General features: G+C 44.9%; 1 protein-coding gene across 1 annotated transcript in view; it reads left to right on the top strand.

Moving 5' to 3' along the window:
• The window catches only part of MKNK2 (MAPK interacting serine/threonine kinase 2), a 55,715-nt gene that overhangs the window by 19,789 nt on the left and 9,861 nt on the right, over nucleotides 1–26,065 (top strand). Inside the window, exons 6-10 of the mRNA XM_069740650.1 lie at nucleotides 4,645–4,724; nucleotides 5,581–5,654; nucleotides 8,258–8,362; nucleotides 9,962–10,017; nucleotides 22,598–22,693. Coding sequence (XP_069596751.1) covers nucleotides 4,645–4,724; nucleotides 5,581–5,654; nucleotides 8,258–8,362; nucleotides 9,962–10,017; nucleotides 22,598–22,693 — 411 coding nt within the window. The remainder of the gene's footprint in view (nucleotides 1–4,644; nucleotides 4,725–5,580; nucleotides 5,655–8,257; nucleotides 8,363–9,961; nucleotides 10,018–22,597; nucleotides 22,694–26,065) is intronic.

Raw genomic sequence — 26,065 nt, 5'->3', positions numbered from 1 at the left:
TAAGAAACTCGTTGTGTACCTACAGGGTCACCATATCAGAACTCTCTCGGACAACCAGGTGGCGGTGGCCTACATCAACCACCAAGGTGGGACCCGATCCGAGGCCCTGATGGAAGTAACAAAATGTCTTTTCCAGATGGCAGAAAGACATTTTACCATCTTTAACAGCACATAAGAGGAAAAGACACTGCCATGGAGGACTTTTTAAGCTGCAACATACTAAGGCAGGGAGAATGGTCTCTAAAATCTTCAACCAGATTGTCCGCATGTGGGGTCTGCCTGATATAGACCTTTTTGCCACCTGGAGAAACAGAAAAGTCAGTTCTGTTCTCTAAATCCGGAGGGAAAACCTCTTATTGTGGACACCTTCCTGAGGAAGTGGGACTTCAACCTGGCCTACACATTCCCTCCACTATCCCTGTTACCTCTGGTAGTGAGAAAGATCAGAGAAGACAGGGCGAGGATTATACTAATTGTTCCCTTCTGGCCCAGAAGGGCTTGGTTCTCCTGGCTAAGGACTGTCGGTCTGCGATCCCTGAGTATTTCCAGATCTTCCGGATCTCCTCTCCCAGGGCCCAGTCAACAATCGATGAGTAGCAGGACTCCACTTGACGGCGTGGAGCTTGAAAAGACATTACTAAGGGATAAAGTATTCTCCTCAAAATCTAATAACCACCATACTAAAAAGTAGAAAGTTAATTGCAACTAAGATTTATGCCAGAACCTGGAAACGGTTCCTAGCCACTTCTGACTTTAAAGTTGAAAAGGGGGTACCTATAGGGCAGATTCTATAATTTCTTCAGAAGGGTCTAGATTTCGGTCTTGCCACTAGTACCCTTAAAGTGCAAGTTTCGGCCCTTGGTGCCTTATTTAACTGCGACATCACAAGTAATTACTGGGTCTCCAGATTCATTAAAGCAGCTGGTAGATCTATGCCCATACACAGGGTAAGATGTGTACCAGGGGACTTAGTCCTTATGACTATGACGGAGGCTCCGTTTAAACGCATGGTATTTGCCTCTATTAAAGTTCTATCCCTCAATGTGGCCTTTTTAGTAGCTATGCCATCAGCACGTAGAATAAGTGATATTCAGGCACTCTAGAATTCCTCCTTATACACAGATATTGATCAACAGGGTAGTGTTTAGGCCAGTCCCTGCTTACTTGCCCAAGGTTGCCTCAGACTTCCACAGGTCACAAGAGATAGTCCTTCCCTCCTTCCTCCCTAATCCTACTAACCAGAAGGAGAAACTTGACACGTTAGATGTTAGAAGATGTTTGCTACAGTATCTCTCACTAATTCCTGGAAAGAGGACAATGCCTTATTTATATCCTTCCAAGGCTCTGGTGGTCATCCCTGTCCACCTTCTTTAACCATTATAGGCTGGACATGGGTGCTTCCTCAGATCTTACCTTTGGGTTAAGGGTGCTGCAAGCTGTAGTCCCTCCCTAAGCTAGTTTTACATCTCTGTAATTCTCTCGTGGTGCTGTCATGGGAGTCCAATTGAAGCATTAAGTTACTTACCAATAACTGCATTTTCTGAGGCCCATCACAGCACCCTTAGTTCCCTCCCTTTTAAGTATGGGTGAGCACATCTTCCACATGGGTGAAGTTGTATATATTTTATGTGCCACTAACCATGGAGGTCCTCTCAAGCTCTGTAGTCCAACTGATGCGTGGGAGTGGTGCAGCCCTTTTGTATATGTAGGTTTCCTGTTCCTGAAAAGCGGATCCCCTCTCCTGGTGCTGTCATGAGCCTCCAAAAACTACCGTTACCGATGAGTAACTTAATGCGTTTATTAGTTTATAACCAGTAAATATAACTTGAAAATTACTACTTTTTAGTTCTGAGTCATTCCGTTGTGACCATTGTGGGTTTTTTTTTTTCAACAGAAGGGTACCAACAATTTGCAGGTAGACATACTAAAAGTTAGCTGTGTGTGTAATAAATATATATATATATATATATATATATATATATATATATATATATATATATATATATATATATATATATATATATATATATATATATATACACGCACACCCCTTGAATAAGATGTATAACTATGTGCTTAAGTCTAAAACTATGGACAAAACCGTCAATGAAAAAGACCTGGGTGTATGGGTGGATGACAAACTCATATTCAGTGGCCAGTGTCAGGCAGCTGCTACAGAGGCAAATAAAGTAATGGGATGCATTAAAAGAGGCATAGATGCTCATGAGGAGAACATAATTTTACCTCTATACAAGTCACTAGTTCGACCACACTTAGAATACTGTGTACAGTTCTGGTCTCCGATGTATAAGAAAGACATAGCTGAACTATAGCGGGTGCAGAGAAGAGCGACCAAGGTTATCAAAGGACTGGGGGGTCTGCAATACCAAGATAGGTTATTACACTTGGGGCTATTTAGCTTGGAAACACGAAGACTAAGGGGTGATCTTATTTTAATGTATAAAAATATGAGGGGACAGTACAAAGACCTTTCTGATGATCTTTTTAATCATAGACCTGAGACAGGGACAAGGGGGCATCCTCTACGTTTGGAGGAAAAAAGGTTTAAGCATAATAACAGACGCGGATTCTTTACTGTAAGAGCAGTGAGACTATGGAACGCTCTGCCGTATGATGTAATGAGTGATTTGTTACTTAAACTTAAGAGGGGACTGGATACATTTCTGGAAAAGTATAATGTTACAGGGTATATACACTAGATTCCTTGATAGGGCGTTGATCCAGGGAACTAGTCTGATTGCCGTATTTGGAGTCGGGAAGCAATTTTTTTCCCCAATGTGGAGCTTACTCTTTGCCACATGGTTTTTTTTTTTGCCTTCCTCTGGATCAACATGTTAGGGCATGTTAGGTTAGGCTATGGGTTGAACTAGATGGACTTAAAGGGAACCTGTCACCCCGAAAATCGCGGGTGAGGTAAGCCCACTGGCATCAGGGGCTTATCTACAGCATTCTGTAATGCTGTAGATAAGCCCCCGATGTTACCTGAAAGAGGAGAAAAAGACGATATATTATACTCACCCAGGGGCGGTCCCGCTGCTGGTCCAGTCGGATGGGCGTCTCCGGTCCGCTGCGGCGCCTCCCATCTTCATTACAAGACGTCCTCTTCTGATCTTCAGCCACGGCTCAGGCGCAGGGCAGACAAAGTACTGCAGTGCGCAGGCGCCGGGCCTCTGACCTTTCCGGCGCCTGCGCACTGCAGTACTATCCTCTGCCCTCAACAGGGCAGAGCAAAGTACGCCTGCGCCGGAGCCGTGGCTGAAGATCAGAAGAGGACGTCTTGTAATGAAGATGGGAGGCGCCGCAGCGGACCGGAGACGCCCATCCGACCGGACCAGCAGCGGGACCGCCCCTGGGCGAGTATAATCTAACGTCTTTTTCTCCTTTTTCAGGTAATATTGGGGGCTTATCTACAGCATTACAGAATGCTGCAGATAAGCCCCTGATGCCGGTGGGCTTACCTCACCCGCGATTTTCAGGGTGACAGGTTCCCTTTAAAGTCTTCCTTCAACCTTAATAACTATGTAACTATGAATTTCTAACCACAGATCTCCAGTGGATGTAGGCTTGTGCAAATCCTTGTTTTTTTTGTTTTGTTTTTTTTTTCATATAATCCAGCACAGTCAGAGCCATACCATCATTTACTGGGATTCTTGTTCTTTATACTGAATATGGTTCTTCATTGCATTGGCTGTATGTTTGATTGTTATTGTTATGCTACAGAATTAATTTATAGCCAAACTCCTCTCTGATGATACAGAATGATAGTTTATTATTTGCCTTTATTACTCGGTATAGATTACACCATTAATATTGACCAAATCCCCAATATCATGTGCTGAAATACAGCCCTAAACTCGTAGGGAACCTCCACCATGCTTCACTGTTGACTGCAAACACACATGATCAGACCACTCTACAGCACTTCGGCCAACAAACTGCCTTCTGTTACAGTTAAATAAATCAGATTTTGACTCCTCAATCCAGAGCATATGCTGACATTTTTTCTGCACCCCAGTCACTATGTTTTCATGCATAGTTGAATCACTGGAAGAGGCAGACTTATTTGCACAAGCCCACACTGAGAAGTTCTGTGGTTAGTTATCAAAATGTTTGGAGCAACCTTCCTGCCAAGTTCCTTTCAAGAATATGTACAAGTGTTTCTAGAAGAAGTCATGCTGTTTTGAAGGCAAAGGTGGGTCACACTCGCACTAAATGATATTTGGCTTTAGATTTGTCTCTTGCTCATCCCATTTGCACTTTGTCAATTGTTTTAAATAACCCACCTATCCACACCATCCCCCACTTCAATATCTTTTTCCCAAACCTCATAAATGTGCGTAGAAAATGTACACCTTCAATGGCTGTGGATGAACTATTCTTCCTACCCTTACTCAAATACATATATACTTGGTTCAGAAAAGAGGGCCTGCGTTTTTAGAGATGCAAAGGAAAATAGCTGTCAGACACCTCTGGCAGCAGATTCATTCCTGAGAGCAAAAGCCCCAAATCAGATAATTTCTGTATTGTGTACGAACACCTAAATAGTCTGTTTTTCATTACAATACATGTTGAGTAATGCATATCTACTAAAGGAAATTGATGCAACTTCTGTTTTGCTATCAGATTATCGAGAAACGACCTGGTCACTGCCGAAGTAGAGTGTTCAGAGAAGTGGAAATGTTATATCAATGTCAGGGCCACAGGTGAGTGCATCAATTGTAATTTTGTGTTGATGATTAGAATAGGTTATTAAAAAGAATTTGTCACCTGGTCTGAGAGCAGCATGGTGTAGGGGCAGAGTCCCTGATTCCAGCAGTGTCTCACTTACTGGGCTGCATGCTGATGTTTCTATAAAATCTGTTTTATTAATGAGCTCTCTATAAGTCTTACCATAGATTGGCAGCTTTGTGTACACTGTGCAGAGGAAAAAAGTCTGTGTTGGGTTTATACAGAGCTCCGCAATCATAGAACTGAAAGATCTGCAGTAGTTAAGTGATTTGCTCAAAACTGCGGTAAGTGATACATCTCTAGAATCAGGGCCTCTGCCCCTACATCATGCTCTCAGATGGGATATTAAAAACCTGGTGACCGATAACTAGTGATGAGCAAATGTGCTCCGATAACGTGTTAATGGTGCATCCTCGGGTGATATCCAAGAATCATAGCCGTGTTTGTATAATATGTTCGAGTCTCTGCGGCTGCATGATTTGTTGCTGTCAGACAGCCACAACACATTAAGGGATAACCGAACAGCCGCAACACGTGCATCCGCAGAGACTCGGAACATATGATTCGAGCACGCCCGAGATACTCGGATAACACCCGAGCGTGCCCGATTAACACGTTATTTGTGTACATTCTCTCATCACTACAGATAACCTATAAAGAGTCCATGCATCAATGAAATTCAATTTTTTGCTGCAATTGCCACAAAATCGCAGCAAAAATTTTCTATGTTATCGTGCAAGTTGCAGAAAAACCTTGTGACTGAAACGCGTGGCCTCGCCAGAAATGTTGACTACCCATCTGTTGTTAAAACGTGCTGCTTTTCTATCACAGCAATGTCCTGGAATTAATAGAATTTTTTGAAGAGGAGGAGAAATTTTACCTCGTATTTGAGAAGATGTCTGGTGGTAAGTAATGTGATAAAGAAGATGTGTAGTTTAAAGACCTTGCTGTTATGCCAAAACATGCCTATTAATTCATACAATGTGACAGTGTTATGCAACTATGGAAAACCTCACGGGCACCATTACAAATATGTAAGCTTTCCCCTCCAACATTGTGTTCCTCCATTACTTTCTTTTGCCGTAGTTTTTTTTTTTTTTTCTTTTTTTCATAGGCGTATGTGCGCCTATTTCTTTATTTGCAGGCTGAGTAGTTGTTTTGAATGACTCCCTTGATTTTTACCACACTACAGTACAGATCAAAAGTTTGGACACTTTCTCATTTAAAGATTTTTCTATATTTTCATGACTGACAATTGTACATTCACACTGAAGGCATCAAAACTATGAATTAACACATGTGGAATTATATACTTAACAAAAAAGTGTGAAACAACTGAAATTGTCTTATATTCTAGGTTCTTCAAAGTAGCCACCTTTTGCTTTGATGTCTGCTTTGCACACTCTTGGCATTCTTGATGAGCTTCAAAAGGTAGTCACAAGGAATGGTCTTCCAACAATCTTGAAGGAGTTCCCAGAGATGCTTAGCACTTGTTGGCCCTTTTCCCTTCACTCTGCGGTCCAGCTCACCCCAAACCATCTCGATTGGGTTCAGGTCTGGTGACTGTGGAGGCCAGGTCATCTGGCGTAGCACCCATCACTTTCCTTCTTGGTCAAATAGCCCTTACACAGCCTGGAGGTGTGTTTGGGGTCATTGTCCTGTTGAAAAATAAATGATGGTCCAACTAAACGCAAACCGGATGGAATAGCATGCCACTGCAAGATGCTGTGGTAGCCATGCTGGTTCAGTATGCCTTCAATTTTGAATAAATCCCCAACAGTGTCATCAGCAAAGCACCCCCACACCATTACACCTCCTCCTCCATGCTTCACGGTGGGAACCAGGCATGTAGAATCCATCCGTTCACCTTTTCTGCATCGCACAAAGACACGGGTTGGAACCAAAGATCTCAAATTTGGACTCATCAGACCAAAGCACAGATTTCCACTGGTCTAATGTCCATTCCTTGTGTTCTTTAGCCCAAACAAGTCTCTTCTGCTTGTTCCCTGTCCTTAGCAGTGGTTTCCTAGCAGCTATTTTACCATGAAGGCCTGCTGCACAAAGTCTCCTCTTAACAGTTGTTGTAGAGATGTGTCTGTTGCTAGAACTCTGTGTGGCATTGACCTGGTCTCTAATCTGCTGCTGTTAACCTGCGATTTCTGAGACTGGTGACTAAGATACTTATCTTCAGAAGCAGAGGTGACTCTTGCTCTTCCTTTCCTGGGGCGGTCCTCATCTGAGCCAGTTTCTTTGTAGCGCTTGTTGGTTTTTGCCACTGCACTTGGGGACACTTTCAAAGTTTTCCCAATTTTTCGGACTGACTGACCTTCATTTCTTAAAGTAATGGTGCCCACTCGTTTTTCTTTACTTGGCTGCTTTTTTCTTGCCATAATACAAATTCTAACAGTCTATTCAGTAGGACTATCGCCTGTGTATCCACCAGACTTCTGCTCAACACAACTGATGGTCCCAACCCCATTTATAAGGCAAGAAATCCCACTTATTAAACCTGACAGGGCACACTTGTGAAGTGAACACCTATACCGGTGACCACCTCTTGAAGGTCATCAAGAGAATGCGAAGAGTGTGCAAAGCAGTCATCAAAGCAAAAGGTGGCTACTTTGAAGAACCTAGAATATAAGACCTATTTTCAGTTTCACACTTTTTTGTTAAGTATATAATTTCACATGTGTTAATTCATAGTTTTGATGCCTTCAGTGTGAATGTACAATTTTCATAGTCATGAAAATACAGAAAATTTTTTAAATGAGATGGTGTGTCCAAACTTTTGGGTCCGTACTGTATGTACTATGTATTTACTTTGACTTTTCTAGCTCTGAGGAGAATTTTAACTTCTTGGAAGAACAGCTATCCTCTTGTTTTTACTTATCTACAGATGGTGGGATTGGAGATAAACATTTCTTCCCACCCATGGACACTTCCCTATTGCTCATACCATTAGATCTATGGTGAACATTGAGAGTCAAAAACAGAACTCACTGCTCCAATAGGTGGCACTAGAGTTCTAATTCTCTTCCTCTCTGAAGAGGCAATTTGCAGATTTAATTTTCCAGAGGAGCATGCATGACTTATAAGCCTCCTCACTCTGACATGCCAAGCTTGGCTTGTCACTTTCCACGAGTAGAAAGGTTATCCCTTAGACCCCAGTCCAGTGTCTCACCTATCCAAATCAGATCTCATACTTTACCCTGATGAGGGGCAATACCCAAAACACTGTCTGCCAATTAAGAATCTGATTTGGCTTTTATCATAGTCATGTGGCAAGGCTCGTTAGTCTGTATTGACGTTTAGGATTGCTAGAACACTGTCAACTGTTTAAAATTTCTTTCTACCCAAATTCCTTCCATGTCAGTTTTGCCCAGTGTTTTCCCTTAGGTTATCCAGATTAATCTAATAAAACCATGCAATGTTGCTCTTATTCGGCATTTATTTTATTACTTTCCTGCATATTGTTTTGTTTTCTCACGATCTGTTCTTGCTAACCTAGGTTCCATACTAAACCACATTCATCGGCGGAAGTATTTCAATGAGCGAGAAGCCAGTTTTGTAGTCAAAGATATTGCTGGTGCTCTAAACTACTTGCACAACAAAGGTATCTGATGTTAAAAGGAAAGATTTATTTCACTTGACATATGAGCTGCTGCCAACCCCTGATACATGTGTATTCTTAACGACCGCCGATGCACTTTTTTTAACCCCCGGAGGTATTTTCGTTTTTGCGGTTTCATTTTTTGCTCCCCTTCATCCCAGAGCCATAACTTTTTTTTTCTTTTTTTTTTTTTCTTTATGGCCATGTGAGGGCTTATTTTTTGCGGGACGAGTTGTACTTGAACGACACCAATTGGTTTTACCATTTCATGTAACAGAAAACGGGATAAAAATTCCAAGTGTGATGAAATTGCAAAAAAAAGTGCAATTCCACACTTGTTTTTTGTTTGGCTCTTTTTCTAGGTTCGCTAAATGCTGAAATTAACCTGCCGTTATGATTCTCCAGGTCATTACGAGTTCATAGACACCAAACATGTCTAGGTTCTCTTTTATCTAAATGGTGAAAAAAAATTCCAAAGTTTGCTAAAAGAAAATAATTGTGCAATTTTCCGATACCCGTAGCGTCTCCGTTTTTCGTGATCCGGGGTCGGGTGAGGGCTTATTTTTGCCTGACGAGCTGACGTTTTTAATGATACCACTTTTTGTGCAGATACGTTCTTTTGATCGCCCGTTATTGCATTTTAATGTAATGTCGCTGCGACAGAAAAAATGTAATTTTGGTGTTTTTATTTTTTTTCCGCTATGCCATTTAGCCATCAGGTTAACCCTTTTTTTTTTTTTTTTTTAATTGATCGGGCGACTCTGAACTCGGCAGTACCAAATGTGTAGGTTTGATTTTTTTTTTTTTTTTTTTTTTTTTATTTTGATTGGGGGGAAAGGGGGGTGATTTGAACCTGCAATTTTTTTATATTTTTAGACACATATTTTTTTTTTTTTAATTTTGGCATGCTTCAATAGTCTCCATGGGAGGCTAGAAGTATCCACTACTCGATCGCCTCTGCTACATAGAGGTGATGCACAGATCACCTCTATGCAGCAGAATTACAGGCTTGCTATGAGCTCTGACCAGAGTGGCGCTCATGGCAATCTATCAACAACCATAGAGGTGACCTCTGGTTGTGATGGCAACGCACTGATGACCCCCGATCACGTGATGGGGTCAGTGGTGCGCGTACTTCCAGTGCTTGTTAAATGCTGCTGTCAGTTTAACAGCGCCATTTAACTAGTTAATGGGTGCGGGCAGATTGCGATTCCGCTCGCACCCATTGCGGGCACATGTCAGCTGTTGAAAACAGCTGACATGTTGCAGCTTTGAGGTGGGATCACCGCCGGGGCCCTCCTCAAAGCGGGGGTTCTGCCAGCTGACGTACTATTCCATCAGCTGGCAGAAAGGGGTTAACAGCTGCAGTTAAGGCGTCTTATTCCCCAGCGCCACTTTTTAACGGCACTGAGAAATTAGGTAATAGCGCCCCCCACAATGTCAGAAAATCTCCATGTTTTGTACTGGGAGTAGCAGAGACCCTGGAGAACATAAATATATGCGAATCATATCGACCAAAATTTAGGACTGACATTTATTTGACATTGCTTAAAATAAATAATTTTCTAGAAATTAAAGTACCGGTAATTGATCTTTTCACAGGTATAGCACATCGAGATTTGAAACCTGAAAATATCCTCTGTGAAAGCCTCCATCAGGTAAGGGTGGGAATGGGAGAGCGTGCGTTAGAGAAGGCCGTTATGGCAGATCCTATATGGCCGTACTGCGGCAAATGTTCCTGACTGCCCTATTCTGCTCGCTGGCTTATGATGAATCCATAGGAAGTTGCTTAGCCCTTGGGAGAGACGATCGGTCTCCTTCTTCAAAAAAACAAGTTCGCATTTTTTCTCTACTCCCATTTGCCTCCAGTGTCTTTCACATGTTTTGGTCTGTCTGCAGTTCCGCTCCATTCCTAGACTGCCCGACCCTTAGACATCCTACACTGACTTTATCTGCAGCAGAAATTAAAGGTTGACGAAACGGGGACCTAATTAAGAATGGTAAAAATGTATGTTACGTCTCTGAAATTGTACACTACATATTCATAACCTTGAAATCCCTAAACCCCCCAATCTGCGCACACTGTAGACCACTAATTAGAGCGCTTTCAGGCGTCATGTTTTTTGTTTTTTTATTCACACCTAGCACTTGTACCTGTGATGGCCCTTTGGGTAAGTCACATGTCCAATGTTTTTCCTTGACCGCTTGTCCAATATTCAAGTGTCGTATCTAATTCGCCAATGCAAGTTTCTGGATCTCTGAAATTGGACTGCACTCTGTTGCCATCCATGTTCTTTTTCAGGCTGCTTGATAGAAGCTTGAGAAACCTCCATTAGTTATTGCTTCCTTTTCAGCGAGTAGAAACCTGATGAAACGGACACTGTGATCAAAAACACTGATCAGACAAGGACCGCGTTTCACGTACAAAGAAAAGCGACTGTGTGAAGGAGCCCTTGGGGTTGACCAGTCTTGTTGAAATATCCATCAGTCTAAGGCCGGGGTCACATTAGCATATAGCATCCAATGTGAGGGCATCAGATGTGATGCTAGTGACACTGAACTCAAACTCTGCTGCATGCAATGATCTGATCACAATTGATAAGGAGATTAATCTCTCCATCTTCTCCATTGCCTTTGTTGGCGTATATTGGACTGCACTTGGATGACATCAGAGTACAGTTCGATGTTTTGCACGCACCCATAGACTTGTATGGGTGCGAGATATGCTGCCAATCACAGATCGGCATGAGACAAAAATGGCAGATTGGCTCGAATAACATTGGGCAGAGTGCAATGCGAGATTACACTGCTCTGTGATATAAGCCAGTGTGAGCAAGATCTTTCCCGAGCTTTTCCCAAAGTACACTACGCCGTCACCAGACGGAGGCTGAAAGCATGTCCTTTTGGCCTTATTGCCAGATTTTATCTGGATACCATTTGTTTAAGGCAGTGGTCCCCAACTCCAGGCCTCGAGGGCCGCCAACAGTGCAGGTTTTCAGGATTTCCTCAGTATTGCACAGGGGTTGGAATCATCACCTGTGCAGATGATCACATTACCACCGATGCAATACTAAGGAAATCCTGAAAACCTGCACTGTTGGCGGCCCTCGAGGCCTGGAGTTGGGGACCACTGGTTTAAGGGCTCATCTCCACTTGTGTGAGAAAAAAACGGTCCGATTTACGGACCGAAAAAACTGATGTAACGTCTGCGAGTGCCATGCGAGTGTCATGCGATTTTTTTTATCGCAACATCCGTATGACATTCGTATTGCTGTCCGATTTTTACGCACGGGTCTCCTTTGAAAAGCTGGTAATTCCGTGCAGAGTACAGTAAAATCACAGTGACAGGTTAGATTAGAGTAGATATATACACATAGAATAGGTATATATACATATATATATGTCAGGGAGACACCTATATATATATATTTATATTTAATGCAGCGCGAGATAGCTTTAAAGCTGGTAATTCAATTACCGGCTTTTGCTTTCTCCTTCACAAACCCGACATGATATGAGACCTGGTTTACATACAGTAAACCATCTCATATCACCATTTTTATTCAGTCGCCATGACAGCACAACGAGAGAGGGGATCCGCCCTTCAGGGACAGGAAACCTACAGACATAAAAAGGGCGGTACCTCTCTCCCACGTCAGTTTGGTTTCCTGTCCCTGACAGCGGAACTTCTTTCAGACAGGCCCTGAGAAGAGGGTCGAAGTTAAGAAGACTCCCCACTCCTGTCGGCCCGGTACAGGTAGCGGGGGTCCCCTACCTCGGCCCGTCCAGGAGGCAGGAAGCACCACACGGCAGGGGCACTGCGCGGTGTAGGTGGCAGCAGGAGGAAGCAGCCTCTGACATAGGCTAGCTTCTCGGGCGTCCGCAGCGCAGAGGTACCTATGAAGAGGTGCTTGGCTACTTGGGGTCCCGGGAGTCACGCTGTTCCGGGCAGGGACGCGGCATTGGTCCGGAGGGGGTCTGCTGGCGTCCTGGTCCGCGTGTCGGCTTGGCGCCGCCGCCGCGTCCTGAAGGGGGCGTGTCCGGATGACGCGGCGAGCGGCGCAGCCGGATGACGCGGCTGGGCATGCGCAGTAGCGTCATCTCCGGCTAATGGCGGCGCCCAGCTGCGGGAACAGTCGGGGCTTCGGGGAGGGGTAGCGCAGCGCAGCGGTGGACGATTAATGACCACCTGGGATTCCCTGCTGGCCCCCATCTGGGGGCGGTACCTTGGGGGTATTTAAGGCGGCAAGCTGGGATGATCAGAGTTCCTCACCCATTCCATAATGGAGTCGCCAGAAGGAACTATCAGCCAGCAGCAGCAGCAGGAGCCGCAGCAGCAGTCAGATAAGCCTCGTAGAAGCTCCCAGCGTCGGTCTAGTGGCAGTAGCCGCGCTGGTGGAGCTAAGGAGGCACGGATCTCTATACCAAAGTCCTCAGGCCGTAAGGATTTGCCGGCTACGAAGGACCCCCCATCTACGGTACCACTCATTACTGGACGGGGTAAGTGAGCTTCGTGAAAGTCCACTTAGTGATGATTGTGTTCCCCTTGTCTTTTTTCCTCTATCAGGGGAGGAAAAGTTTGTCCAAAGCCAAACATAGGCAGTGTGCCGAATGTGCAGAGCCGCTTCCAGATGGGCATTCGAAAAAATTATGTAAAATATGTATTCAACGTCTACTGGAGGAGGAGGCGCCTGATCTGACCTCTACAATAAGAGAGATGGTGAGACAGGAAATTAAAGGTGCCGAGAGATCCAAGTCTCGGGGAGCAGAAGCTAAAAGATCATCCCCTTTATCTGAGGTAGATTCGGACTCGGGTGAGCTGAGCTCAGGGTCTCTTCCGTCTACTTCCTCCTCTGAGGATCAGGAGTCTACTCGAGCCTGTTTGTCCCTAGATAGGGTTAACCATCTGGTCAAAGCAGTTAACAGCACAATGGGGATAGAAGATACCCAGTCGGAATGTTCCATTCAGGATGTTATGTTCAGGGGTATTGAGCGAAAATCCCGAAGAGCCTTTCCAGTGATTGACAAAATCAAGTCGTTAATCTCAAAAGAATGGAAGAAACCAGAAAGGAAGGGGTCGCTTCCGCCAGCCTTTAAAAGAAGGTATCCCTTTGAGGAAGCGGCTTCGTCCTCATGGGATAAAGTCCCGAAGCTGGATGCAGCAGTCGCTAAGGCATGCAAAAAAACGTCTCTCCCCTTCGACGACTTGGGGAATTTGAAAGACCCGTTAGATAGGAAAGCCGACATCTTTCTTAAAGGAGCTTGGGAGACTTCAGCGGGGTCCTTGAGGCCAGCTATAGCAGCCACTTGTACCGCTCGATCCTTGATGGTATGGTTGGGTCACCTCGAAGATCAGCTCAGAGATAAAGTCCCTAGGTCGGAAATATTGTCCTCCATGCCCATAATCCAGGATGCCGCAGCCTTCCTTTCAGATGCTTCAGCAGATTCGGTCAGGTTGGCCGCCAGGTCCTCGGCATTATCCAATGCAGCCAGGAGAGCGCTATGGATAAAATGCTGGCCAGGGGACTTACAAGCTAGAACAAAATTATGTAGCATTCCTTGTGAAGGAGCTCACTTGTTCGGACCGGTCCTAGACGAGCTATTGGAAAAAGCAGGGGATAATAAAAAACGCTTTCCCTTCCTAGGAAGACCCTTCTACAGACGGGACTATAATAGAGGATGGTCCAACCGCAGAAGACCATATAGAGACTCCAACAGAGAATCTACTAGATATGACAACAGCAGAAGGAGGGGTAGAGGATTTATGTTTAATCCTTCACGAGAGGTTAAGAAACCACAATGACTAGCGGACCAGGTGGGGGGTAGGCTTTCGGCCTTCTACCCAGCCTGGGTGCGGATTACAAACAATCCATGGATTCTAGGCATTGTAGAGAAAGGCCTAACCTTTGACTTCCACCATACTCCTCGGGACAAATTTATGTTAACACCTGTTCGTTCCTCCTCTACAGAGCAGTTGGCGCTGGAGTCTGAGGTCCGGGAGCTCCAACAGAAGAATGTTCTAGTCAAAGTCCCTGCAGGCGAGGAAGGTAGGGGGTTTTATTCCCCTCTGTTCCTGGTCAAAAAACCTGATGGTTCATATCGCACCATTATTAATTTAAAAGGCCTGAATAATTTTCTGTTGATACCCTCCTTCAAAATGGAGTCGGTCAAGACAGCAATAAAATTACTCTTTCACCACTGTTTTATGGTTGTCTTAGATCTCAAAGACGCCTATTACCATGTACCAATTCATATTGATCATCAGAGATTTCTTAGGGTGGCGGTTTCACTAGCTGGCACAGTAGAACACTTTCAATATCAGGCACTTCCATTCGGAGTCGCAGTTGCACCCAGGGTGTTCACAAAAATCATGGTGGAGGTTATGGCGCACTTGCATGAACAGGATATATTAATAATCCCTTACCTGGATGATTTGCTAATTGTGGGTCATTCTGAGTCGCATTGCACAGACCAACTACAGAAAGTCATGGATGCGTTACACAAATTGGGCTGGATGGTCAATATAAAAAAATCAGCCCCGAAAAGTACAAGAATTCCTGGGATATGTTATAGACTCTAGTCAGCAGGAATGTCGCCTGCCGGACACAAAAGTTGCTAAGATTAAGCAGTTGGTCACCAGGGCAATAAATAATCCCTTAGTATCGGTCAGGAGTGCGATGTCAATCTTGGGTTCTCTTACGTCCTGCATCCCGGCAGTTCTCTGGGCACAGTTCCACACGAGGGCTTTACAGTGGGACGTGTTACACAATTCCCGTCGTCTAAGAGCTCACCTCGACAGTAAATTCACACTTTCTGCGGAAACTGTACATTCGCTTGGTTGGTGGACTCACACTTCGAATCTACACAGGGGGGTCCCTTGGATAAATCACATATCTAGAGGGTTGACTACGGACGCTAGCCCCAAGGGGTGGGGGGCTCACTTAGGGGAGGATTGGGTTCAGGGACTATGGTCTCAGTCTGAACAGGACTCTTCCTCCAACTTGAAAGAACTGTTGGCAGTAAAACATGCCTTAAATAGATTCCTTGTACCCCTACAGGGTCGACACGTCAGGCTTTTGTCAGACAATCGGGTAACTGTGGCCTACATTAATCGTCAAGGTGGCACGCGATCCAGTACATTGATGGAGGTCGCAAATCATATCTTTCAGGTGGCCGAAGTACATCTTCTCTCCCTGACGGCGCTTCATATAAAAGGAAGTATCAACACCAAAGCCGTCTATCTAAGCCGCAACATGCTCAGACAGGGAGAGTGGTCGTTAAATCCAGCCATTTTCAGTCAGATCATTCAGTTATGGGGTTGTCCGGAGATAGACCTTTTTGCCAACAGAGAGAACAAAAAATTACACCAATTCTGCTCCCTAAATCCAAAAGACAACCCATACGCTGTGGACGCTCTGCTGATATCTTGGCACTTCAGGCTCGCGTATGCTTTTCCCCCTCTAAATCTGATTCCCCTAGTTCTGAGGAAGATTCGGGAGGACAAGGCCCGGGTAATCTTGATAGCTCCATTTTGGCCCAAGAGGGCTTGGTTTCCTTGGCTGAGGAAGATGTCTGTCTGCCAACCATGGATTCTTCCAGAGCTACCAGATCTGCTCTCCCAGGGACCAATCCTCCATCCTCAAGTAGCCAACTTACACCTAGCGGCATGGAACTTGAGAGGTCCTTACTGAGGGGGAAAGGGTTCTCTCAGAATCTGGTAAATACTCTCCTTAAAAGTAGGAAACCCTCTACAACGGGCATTTATGTGAGGGTATGGAGAAAATTTTTATCATTTTCAGGGGCTCAAATTGACCAAGAACCATGTATTAACCAGATTCTTGAATTTTTACAAAAAGGCCTGGAAATGGGCTTGGCCACAAGTACTCTTAGAGTTCAGGTGTCAGCGCTAGGAGCGTTATATAATCTTAATTTAGCCAGTAATCACTGGATTTCTAGATTCTTTAAAGCAGTCACCAGGTCTAGACCAATTATTAAACAAAGGTTAGTCCCATGGGACCTAAATTTAGTACTCTCAGCCCTAACGCTAGCCCCATTCGAGCCCATTGATACTATTCCTGTGAACATCCTGTCAATCAAAACAGCCCTGTTGGTTGCTCTCACATCTGCTAGAAGGGTTAGTGATCTGCAGGCACTCTCCAGACATCCACCATACATGCAGGTTAGGGAGGATAGGGTCATATTGAAACCCAATCCCCTATATCTGCCTAAAGTTGCGTCTAAATTTCACAGGGTTCAGGAGGTAGTCCTACCCTCCTTTTGCTCCAACCCTGCTAACGATAAAGAGCGTAAATTCCATTGCTTAGATGTGAGGAGATGCCTCCTTAGATATATTGCAGTTTCAGATTCCTGGAAAAAAGATAACTCTTTATTTGTAGCCTATCAAGGGGTAAGGAAGGGTCTTAGAGTATCTAAAAACACTCTAGCCAGATGGATTAGGGAGGCGATCTCTCTCGCTTATACCACAGGTGGCAACGAAGTTCCAGATGGTATAAAGGCACACTCCACGCGGGCCATGGCATCTTCCTGGGCGGAGAGGTCAGAAGTGTCAATCGAAGACATATGTAAGGCGGCCACATGGTCTTCCCCTTCTACCTTTCTTAGACACTACAGATTAGATCTGGGTAGTTCCTCAGACCTTACGTTGGGGAGAAGAGTGCTAGAAGCTGTCTAGCTATCGCCCAATATCTCTTCTCCCTTATGCCTCCAAATTGCTGGAGCAACATGTCCATCTTGAACTGTCCTCCCACTTCTCCTCCTGCTCCCTCTTTGATCGGTTACAATTAGGCTTCCGTTCCCATCACTCAACTGAAACTGCCCTAACTAAAGTCACCAATGACCTACTAACTGCCAGGAGCAAGCGACACTACTCTGTCCTCCTTCTCCTGGACTTGTCTTCTGCCTTTGACACTGTAGACCACTCCCTTTTGCTACAAATCCTCTCATCCCTTGGCATCACAGACTTGGCCCTTTCCTGGATCTCGTCATATCTGACAGACCGAACATTCAGTGTCTCCCTCCCCCACACCACCTCCTCACTTCGCCCCTTGTCAGTCGGTGTTCCTCAAGGCTCTGTTCTAGGACCCCTACTCTTCTCCATCTACACTTTCGGCCTGGGACAGCTCATAGAATCCCACGGTATGCAGTACCATCTCTACGCTGACGACACGCAGATCTACCTCTCCGGACCTGACCTCTCCTCCTTGCTTACCAAAATCCCGCACTGTCTGTCTGCCATTTCAGCCTTCTTTTCTGCTCGCTTTCTACAACTGAACATGGACAAAACAGAATTCATCATCTTTCCCCCATCTCACTCTACCCCTCCACCAGACCTATCCATCAATGTCAATGGCTGCTCACTATCCCCAGTCCCACACGCCCGGTGCCTCGGGGTGATCCTCGACTCTGCCCTCTCTTTCAAGCCACATATCCAAGCCCTTGCCTCCTCCTGTCGTCTCAAACTCAAAAATATTTCCCGGATCCGTGCTTTCCTTGACCGCAACACTGCAAAAACGCTAGTGCATGCCCTTATCATCTCCCGCCTCGACTACTGCAACCTCCTACTCTCTGGACTCCCCTCTAGCACTCTGGCACCACTCCAATCCATCCTACACTCTGCTGCCCGACTAATCCACCTGTCCCCCCGCTATTCCCCAGCCTCTCCCCTGTGTCAAGCCCTTCACTGGCTTCCTATCGCCCAGAGACTCCAGTTCAAAACCCTCACACTGACATGCAAAGCCATCCACAACCTGTCTCCTCCATACATCTGTGACATGGTCTCCCGGTACCTACCTACACGCGACCTCCGATCCTCCCAAGACCTCCTTCTCTACTCCCCTCTCATCTCTTCTTCCCATAACCGCATCCAAGACTTCTCCCGTGCTTCCCCCATACTCTGGAACTCTCTACCCCAACACATCAGACTCTCGCCTAACATAGAAACCTTCAAAAAGAACCTGAAGACCCACCTCTTCCGACAAGCCTACAGCCTGCAGTGATCCTCAACCTACTGAACAGCCGCACAACCTGCCCTACCCTCTCCTAGTGTATCCTCACCCACCCCCTGCAGACTGTGAGCCCTCGCGGGCAGGGTCCTCCCTCCTTATGTACTCGTGTGCCTTGTTATCTGCTCATGTTTAATGTATTTGTCTATATTTGCCCCGTATTCACATGTAAAGCGCCATGGAATAAATGGCGCTATAAAAATGTATAATAATAATAAATAATAATAAGCAATTATCCCCCCCTAAATCTTTCGTCTCTGAAAGTCTCTCGTTGTGCTGTCATGGCGACTGAATAAATACGTACGCTACTCACCTGGTAGCAGTGTTTTTTCAGGAGCCATGACAGCACCCTTAAATTCCCTACCCTATAATTTTGGATGTTTCAACACCCTGTTGGTTTTTGCGTTATATTCCATGTTCACTGGCATAATAAAATGTGTTTATATACATGCTGCATCTGTGTTACTAACCAAGGTGGTCCTCTCATGCTCTGGAAACAACTGACGTGGGAGAGAGGTACCGCCCTTTTTATGTCTGTAGGTTTCCTGTCCCTGAAGGGCGGATCCCCTCTCTCGTTGTGCTGTCATGGCTCCTGAAAAAACACTGCTACCAGGTGAGTAGCGTACGTATTTTTTGCATATTCCACACTACTAATGTTAGTAGTGTGTATATGCAAAATGTGGGCGTTCTAGCTATTATATTTAAGGGTTAAATGGCGGAAAAAATTGGCGTGGGCTCCCGCACAATTTTCTCCGCCAGAGTAGTAAAGCCAGTGACTGAGGGCAGATATTAATAGCCTGGAGAGGGTCCATGGTTATTGCCCCCCCCCCCCCCTGGCTAAAATCACCTGCCCCCAGCCACCCCAGAAAAGGCACATCTGGAAGATGCGCCTATTCTGGCACTTGGCCACTCTCTTCCCATTCCCGTGTAGCGGTGGGATATGGGGTAATGAAGGGTTAATGCCACCTTGCAATTGTAAGGTGACATTAAGCCTAATTAATAATGGAGAGGCGTCAATTATGACACCTATCCATTATTAATCCAATTGAAAGAAAGGGTTAAAAAAATACACACACACATTATTAAAAATTATTTTAATGAAATAAAAACAAAGGTTGTTGTAATTTTTTATTTAACGCCCAATCCACTCAGTGAAGACCCTCGTTCTGTGACAAAAAAAAAATAATAAACCAACAATATACTTACCTTCCACAGATCTGTAAAGTCCAACGATGTAAATCCTTCTGAAGGGGTTAAAACATTTTGCAGCCAGGAGCTTTGCTAATGCAATGCTACTCCTCGCTGCAAAACCCCGGGGAATGAGTCTAAATATAGATCAATGAGCTATATTTAGCTTCATTTGCGGTGAGGCGCCCTCTGCTGGATGTTCATAGATCGTGGGAACTTTCCTTGAAAGCTCCTAGGCCTTCTAGGAAAGTTCCCACGATCTATGAACATCCAGCAGAGGGCGCCTCACCGCAAATGAAGCTAAATATAGCTCATTGATCTATATTTAGACTCATTCCCCGGGGTTTTGCAGCGAGGAGTAGCATTGCATTAGCAAAGCTCCTGGCTGCAAAATGTTTTAACCCCTTCAGAAGGATTTACATCGTTGGACTTTACAGATCTGTGGAAGGTAAGTATATTGTTGGTTTATTTTTTTTTTGTCACAGAACGAGGGTCTTCACTGAGTGGATTGGGCGTTAAATAAAAAATTACAACAACCTTTGTTTTTATTTCATTAAAATAATTTTTAATAATGTGTGTGTATTTTTTTTAACCCTTTCTTTCAATTGGATTAATAATGGATAGGTGTCATAATTGACGCCTCTCCATTATTAATTAGGCTTAATGTCACCTTACAATTGCAAGGTGGCATTAACCCTTCATTACCCCATATCCCACCGCTACAGGGGAATGGGAAGAGAGTGGCCAAGTGCCAGAATAGGCGCATCTTCCAGATGTGCCTTTTCTGGGGTGGCTGGGGGCAGGTGTTTTTAGCCAGGGGGGGGGGCAATAACCATGGACCCTCTCCAGGCTATTAATATCTGCCCTCAGTCACTGGCTTTACTACTCTGGCGGAGAAAATTGTGCGGGAGCCCACGCCAATTTTTTCCGCCATTTAACCCTTAAATATAATAGCTAGAACGCCCACATTTTGCATATACACACTACTAACATTAGTAGTGTGGAATATGCAAAAAAAAATGGTGATATGAGATGGTTTACTGTATGTAAACCAGGTCTCATATCATGTCGGGTTTGTGAAGGAGAAAGCAAAAGCCGGTAATTGAATTACCAGCTTTAAAGCCATCTCGCGCTGCATTAAATATAAATATATATATATATATATATATATATATATATATATATATATATATATATATATATATATATATATATATATATATATATATATATATATATATATATATATATATATGTATATATGTCTCTCTGACATATATATATATATGTATATATACCTATTCTATGTGTATTATATCTACTCTCATCTAACCTGTCAGTGTGATTTTACTGTACTCTGCGCTGAATTGCCGGCTTTTCTAAGGACACGGGTGCGTAAAAATCGGACAGCACTCGCATGGTGCGAGTGCTGTGCGTTTTTTTTCTCGCACCCATTGACTTGCATTGGCGAGTCTCGTCCGAGAATCTCAGCAATACGCAGCATGCTGCGATTTTTTTTCTCAGCCCACACAGATTTTTTTCAGTCCGATTTCGGCTGGGAAAAAAATCGCAAATGGAGTGTCACACATTGATTAACATTGGTCCAAGTGCAATCCGATTTTTTTATCGGATTGCACTCGTCCGTTTTTCTCACAAGTGGAAAGGGGCCCTAATGGTTTAGGAAAGTGCAATAGACTGCGCTGTCCTATAAAGAAACCTATATGGTGCTGTCATTTCATTATAATGGGTCCACCAGAACTGTATACCCCCGAGAGTGTGCACACGTGCAGTCTGGACCTAGCCGAAAAGATTGTCCCGGAATGCTCCAAGAAAGCTGGTGGTAGAACAGGTGAAATGATGGCGCTCTCATGATTTACTCCGTTTGTTGGGTAATCTCTGCATGTGTGGGGTCTCGTACATATTATTCCAGCACACTGAAAACACTCGGCTAGCACAAGAGCATGCTCAGATAACACCTTATCCCTGCACGTTCACTCATCACTAGTACTACACATCGGCATGACAAAGGAGCTGACAGACAGGAAAAAACACTGGAGGAGGCAAATGTGAGTATTGACGAAGAATAAGAACAAATAACTCCTTTAGGATTCATCCACACAGAACAGATCTGCTGTGGAGTTTATATATGTAAATTGTCAATGGTGATCTGTGGGCACATGGACTATAGACTATTCACATGTCATTGTAGACGTGTCCTGGTTTGGCGCCCAGTCCGGGCTCGCGTAGAAACTGGGCCAGGGCCGTCTTCACGTCCGGGCACCTAGTCGTCACCTAATCACCAGGCCTCACGTGACATCATGGCATCGCGGAACCTATTAAATGCCAGAGGCGCCCTGAATATGGCGGCTGTGGAAGTGAAGACTTCAGGGTTAGGACGCCGCGGGGATCAGACTAGATGTCATACTAGAGTAGCTCAAATCTTTGCTCAACTTTAACCCCTTCACGCCATGGCCATTTTCCTTTTTTTTTTTTTTTTTTTTTTTTTTTCCTTTTCCTCCACTTCTTCCAAAAACCATAATTAATTTATTATATATTTTGATCAAACATTCCTGAGTGCAGTGATACTAACTACAGCCACCCGCGGCTGTTAAAGGCACATGATGGCTAATGAAATCAACTGTCATGTGCGAGAAGATGCGGGCTCAGCACTGGAGCCCTCATCAAGTTTGGGGGGCGCGATATATGTCGTAAACATAGATCATGTGTCGTGAAGGGGTTACTATCGTTGACTGTTGAACAGTTGTGGGCTAAAGAGGATTTGTTTAGCTCGGTCTTATTTTCTGCAGCAAATTGAGCTTAAATTGACGTTCTGTGCTGCAGATGTTAAATTCACGGTGTCGGTCAATTTACACTGCAGATCTCCACTAACCGCGCATTGGTCCACAACATATCCGAAAGCCATTAACTCTTCAATGCTTCCTCTTCTCGTAAAGGAAAGAAGCTTATAAAATGTGTTCTTTGATGTGAAATACGTGATGTTAATGTAGACCCGTCTTCTCTATGCCAGGTGTCCCCAGTGAAGATTTGTGACTTTGACCTTGGCAGTGGGATCAAGTGGAATAGTGACTGTTCGCCAATATCTACCCCTGAACTTTTAACTCCGGTAAAATAAACACTTTATCATTAAAAAAAAAAATGATCAGTGTGTATAAACATATTTCCTCCGCAGTGTATGTAAAATGTCACTTTTTGTCACGTTAAAAAAAAAAAAAAAAATCAAACCAAGAAGAATCGGTTCAGAACTTTTCACCTTTAGTGTAACCCATAAGCTGTACAAATCCACTGCGGAGCAAACTGAAATCATTTTGAGGGGGAAAAGTCACAAAATTAAAATGTGGTTACATAATTTGGGATGTGGTTATGTTCAGAATTAGACAATCGCATTTAAACTCATGTTAAAGTGAATCTGTCAGCAGGTTCTTGATATGTATTCTGAGCGTACCATGATGTAGGAGCAGAGACCCTGATTCCATTATGTCACTTGCTAAGCTGTGTTTTGCTGTTTCAATAAAATCATTGATTTATCAGAAGGAGATTATCATTATAGGACAACTTGGCGCATGCATGCGAGTCTAACCACGCCACCAACAGTGATTAGCAGCTCTCACTACAATGTACTCCTAAAACTGTGGTGTGGGCGCACGGCCAGCATCGGCACCCAGGCAACTTCCAGGGCCCTGAGCAGGCGGGGGGTCCACTTGCCGTCAGACACCGCCGTGCTATGGAAGCCCATTGCCAGCGCCTGCAAGTGGGCCCTTCCCCCCACCCCCATCCCTCCCACCTGCCGCTTGCTCAGGGCCCTGGCACTTCCGAAACTTGATTCTCTCCTTTCCTGCGGTGTCATCTGCGTCTTCTTACTCTGACGTTTCAGGTCAGAGGGCGTGATGACATCACGTCTGTGCGCACTCTGCCTGAACAGTCAATGCAGAGAGCCGGAAGATGGGGACAATGAGGACTCCAGAGCAGAACAGCGAGGTGAGTAGTTCAATTTTTTTTTTATGTTTAAAGAGTCATATGGGGCCCAGCATACACTGGAGCATCATGTGGGGCCCAGCATACACTGGAGCATCATGTGGGGCCCAGCATACACTGGAGCATCATGTGGAGCCCAGCATACACTGGAGCATCATGTGGGGCCCAGCATACACTGGGGCGTCATGTGGAGCCCAGCATACACTGGAGCATCATGTGGGGCCCGGCATACACTGGGGCATCATGTGGGGCCCAGCATACACTGGAGCATCATGTGGAGCCCGGCATACACTGGAGCATCATGTGGGGCCCGGCATACGCTGGGGCATCATGTGGGGCCCAGCATACACTGGGGCATCATGTGGAGCCCGGCATACACTGGGGCATCATGTGGAGCCCGGCATACACTGGGGCATCATGTGGAGCCCAGCATACACTGGGGCATCATGTGGAGCCCAGCATACACTGGGGCATCATGTGGAGCCCAGCATACACTGGGGCATCATGTGGGGCCCGGCATACACTGGAGCATCATGTGGGGCCCGGCATACACTGGGGCATCATGTGGGGCCCAGCATACACTGGGGCATCATGTGGAGCCCGGCATACACTGGGGCATCATGTGGAGCCCGGCATACACTGGAGCATCATGTGGAGCCCAGCATACACTGGGGCATCATGTGGAGCCCAGCATACACTGGGGCATCATGTGGAGCCCAGCATACACTGGAGCATCATGTGGAGCCCAGCATACACTGGAGCATCATGTGGGGCCCGGCATACACTGGGGCATCATGTGGAGCCCAGCATACACTGGAGCATCATGTGGGGCCCGGCATACACTGGGGCATCATGTGGGGCCCGGCTTACACTGCATGAATGACTATACTGTCCGGTTTCTGAGCTATTGATATCACTCATATAATGTAGGAAGTAAGTGATATCTTTGGCATTGTACTTTACCTTTATTTCTGTGCATCATGAATTGTGGTATGTGCTAAAGGGGCTCACTAGGACACATTCACCCGGGCCCATGGAAAACTGGAGTCGGCCTTGTGTGGGCAGGTTATACACAGATTAACAATTGAGCTCTGCTAGATCTGCACGAGACAAAACTGTGACTCTATCATAACTGCTGCACACAGTAAACTTATAAATTGCAGGAATCCGGATTTCTGTCCCTAAATCATGGTGCTGTCTGATTACATGGCAAAAACTTGCTGACAGATTCCTTTTGCAGTGACTACACATATGCCATCATTTACAGGGATTCTGATTAATCCCATAAAAAGTTTAGCTGTTCAAGTGGAATTTTCCTGACATTTTCCTAGTAACAGATCATGGCTTTTGCTATAATATGCAAACTGCTTACAACACCGCAACGGCTTCTCATTGTTATCAGTCAGGAGAAGGTTACAACGTTTTTTCCAAGGCATTAGATGTATAATGGAAAAGTGTAAAGACAGTGCTTAAGAAGTGACTTAAAATCTGTACAACAGTAACATTATGAGCATCCCTCATAAATTGATGAAAATTGATCTGTGAGGCCACAAAGAGGCCTACAGCAACATTGGAGTTGCTGTAGGAAATTCTGGCAAGTACTGGTTGTGCTCTGCATGCGACAGCAATCTTCTATATTCTTCATATGTTTGGCCTATATGGCAGGGTGGCAAGCAAGACTCAAGCCTTTACTTGCAAAGAAAAACATCCAAGCCCAGCTATGTGTTACGAAAATCTACAGTCTGCCAAAAGCATGTGGGAAAACATGTTCTGGTCTGATGTGACCAATCTCCGACCTATCTCCTATTATCGCACACTCCTGTCTTGGGTCCCCTGATGATCCCCAATAAGTGGAGGGGGCGAAATGCGTAGGGCCAAGACATCAAAAACAGGGAACTACTTTAACCTGATAAGTTATCCACTGTGATGTTGGCTTACAAAGTGACTTTTTTGAATTGTCTATGATTAGTGACAGGGCGGTATGTTGAGAGCACCTTAACTATATTGTACGGTGTCCTATATGCTCCTGCACTCTGTTATATTAACTTTTCCTTAATCATCCTAAGCACTTGTGCACTTTGTTATATGTGATATACAGCTGTTACTGAGTTACTGTTAAGGGTTGCCACTAATAATGAAAAGTAGGTGTTGCTTAAAAATATACAAACCTCGGTATTATCTGCCTAGCTGATAAGTCAGTAATATGTGAGACTTCTATTCATAGTCACACCACGAGACATAGCCTCCCTCAGTCACAGCCTAGTGGTACCATAGACCATTAACTGTATGCTGAATGCATGTTGATTTATTGCTATAGTTCTATAATAGGGGCATGTAGGGGTGTTAAGGGACTGCTGGTGTTGAGCGGGGGCACCACATAGAATTTTATGGTGCCATCCTCTGCTGTCAGGAAGGATTACAGCTAAAAGGGACCTATTAGGGCCAGTGAAGGATTGTTAAACCATATCTTGTCCAATTCCCTTTCTAAAAAATTTGTTTCTTT

The sequence above is a fragment of the Ranitomeya imitator genome, chromosome 1, assembly GCF_032444005.1.
Source record: "Ranitomeya imitator isolate aRanImi1 chromosome 1, aRanImi1.pri, whole genome shotgun sequence".
NCBI lineage: Eukaryota > Metazoa > Chordata > Amphibia > Anura > Dendrobatidae > Ranitomeya > Ranitomeya imitator.
Note: the sequence above shows the minus strand (reverse complement) of the source record. Positions and strands in the feature narration are given on the sequence as shown.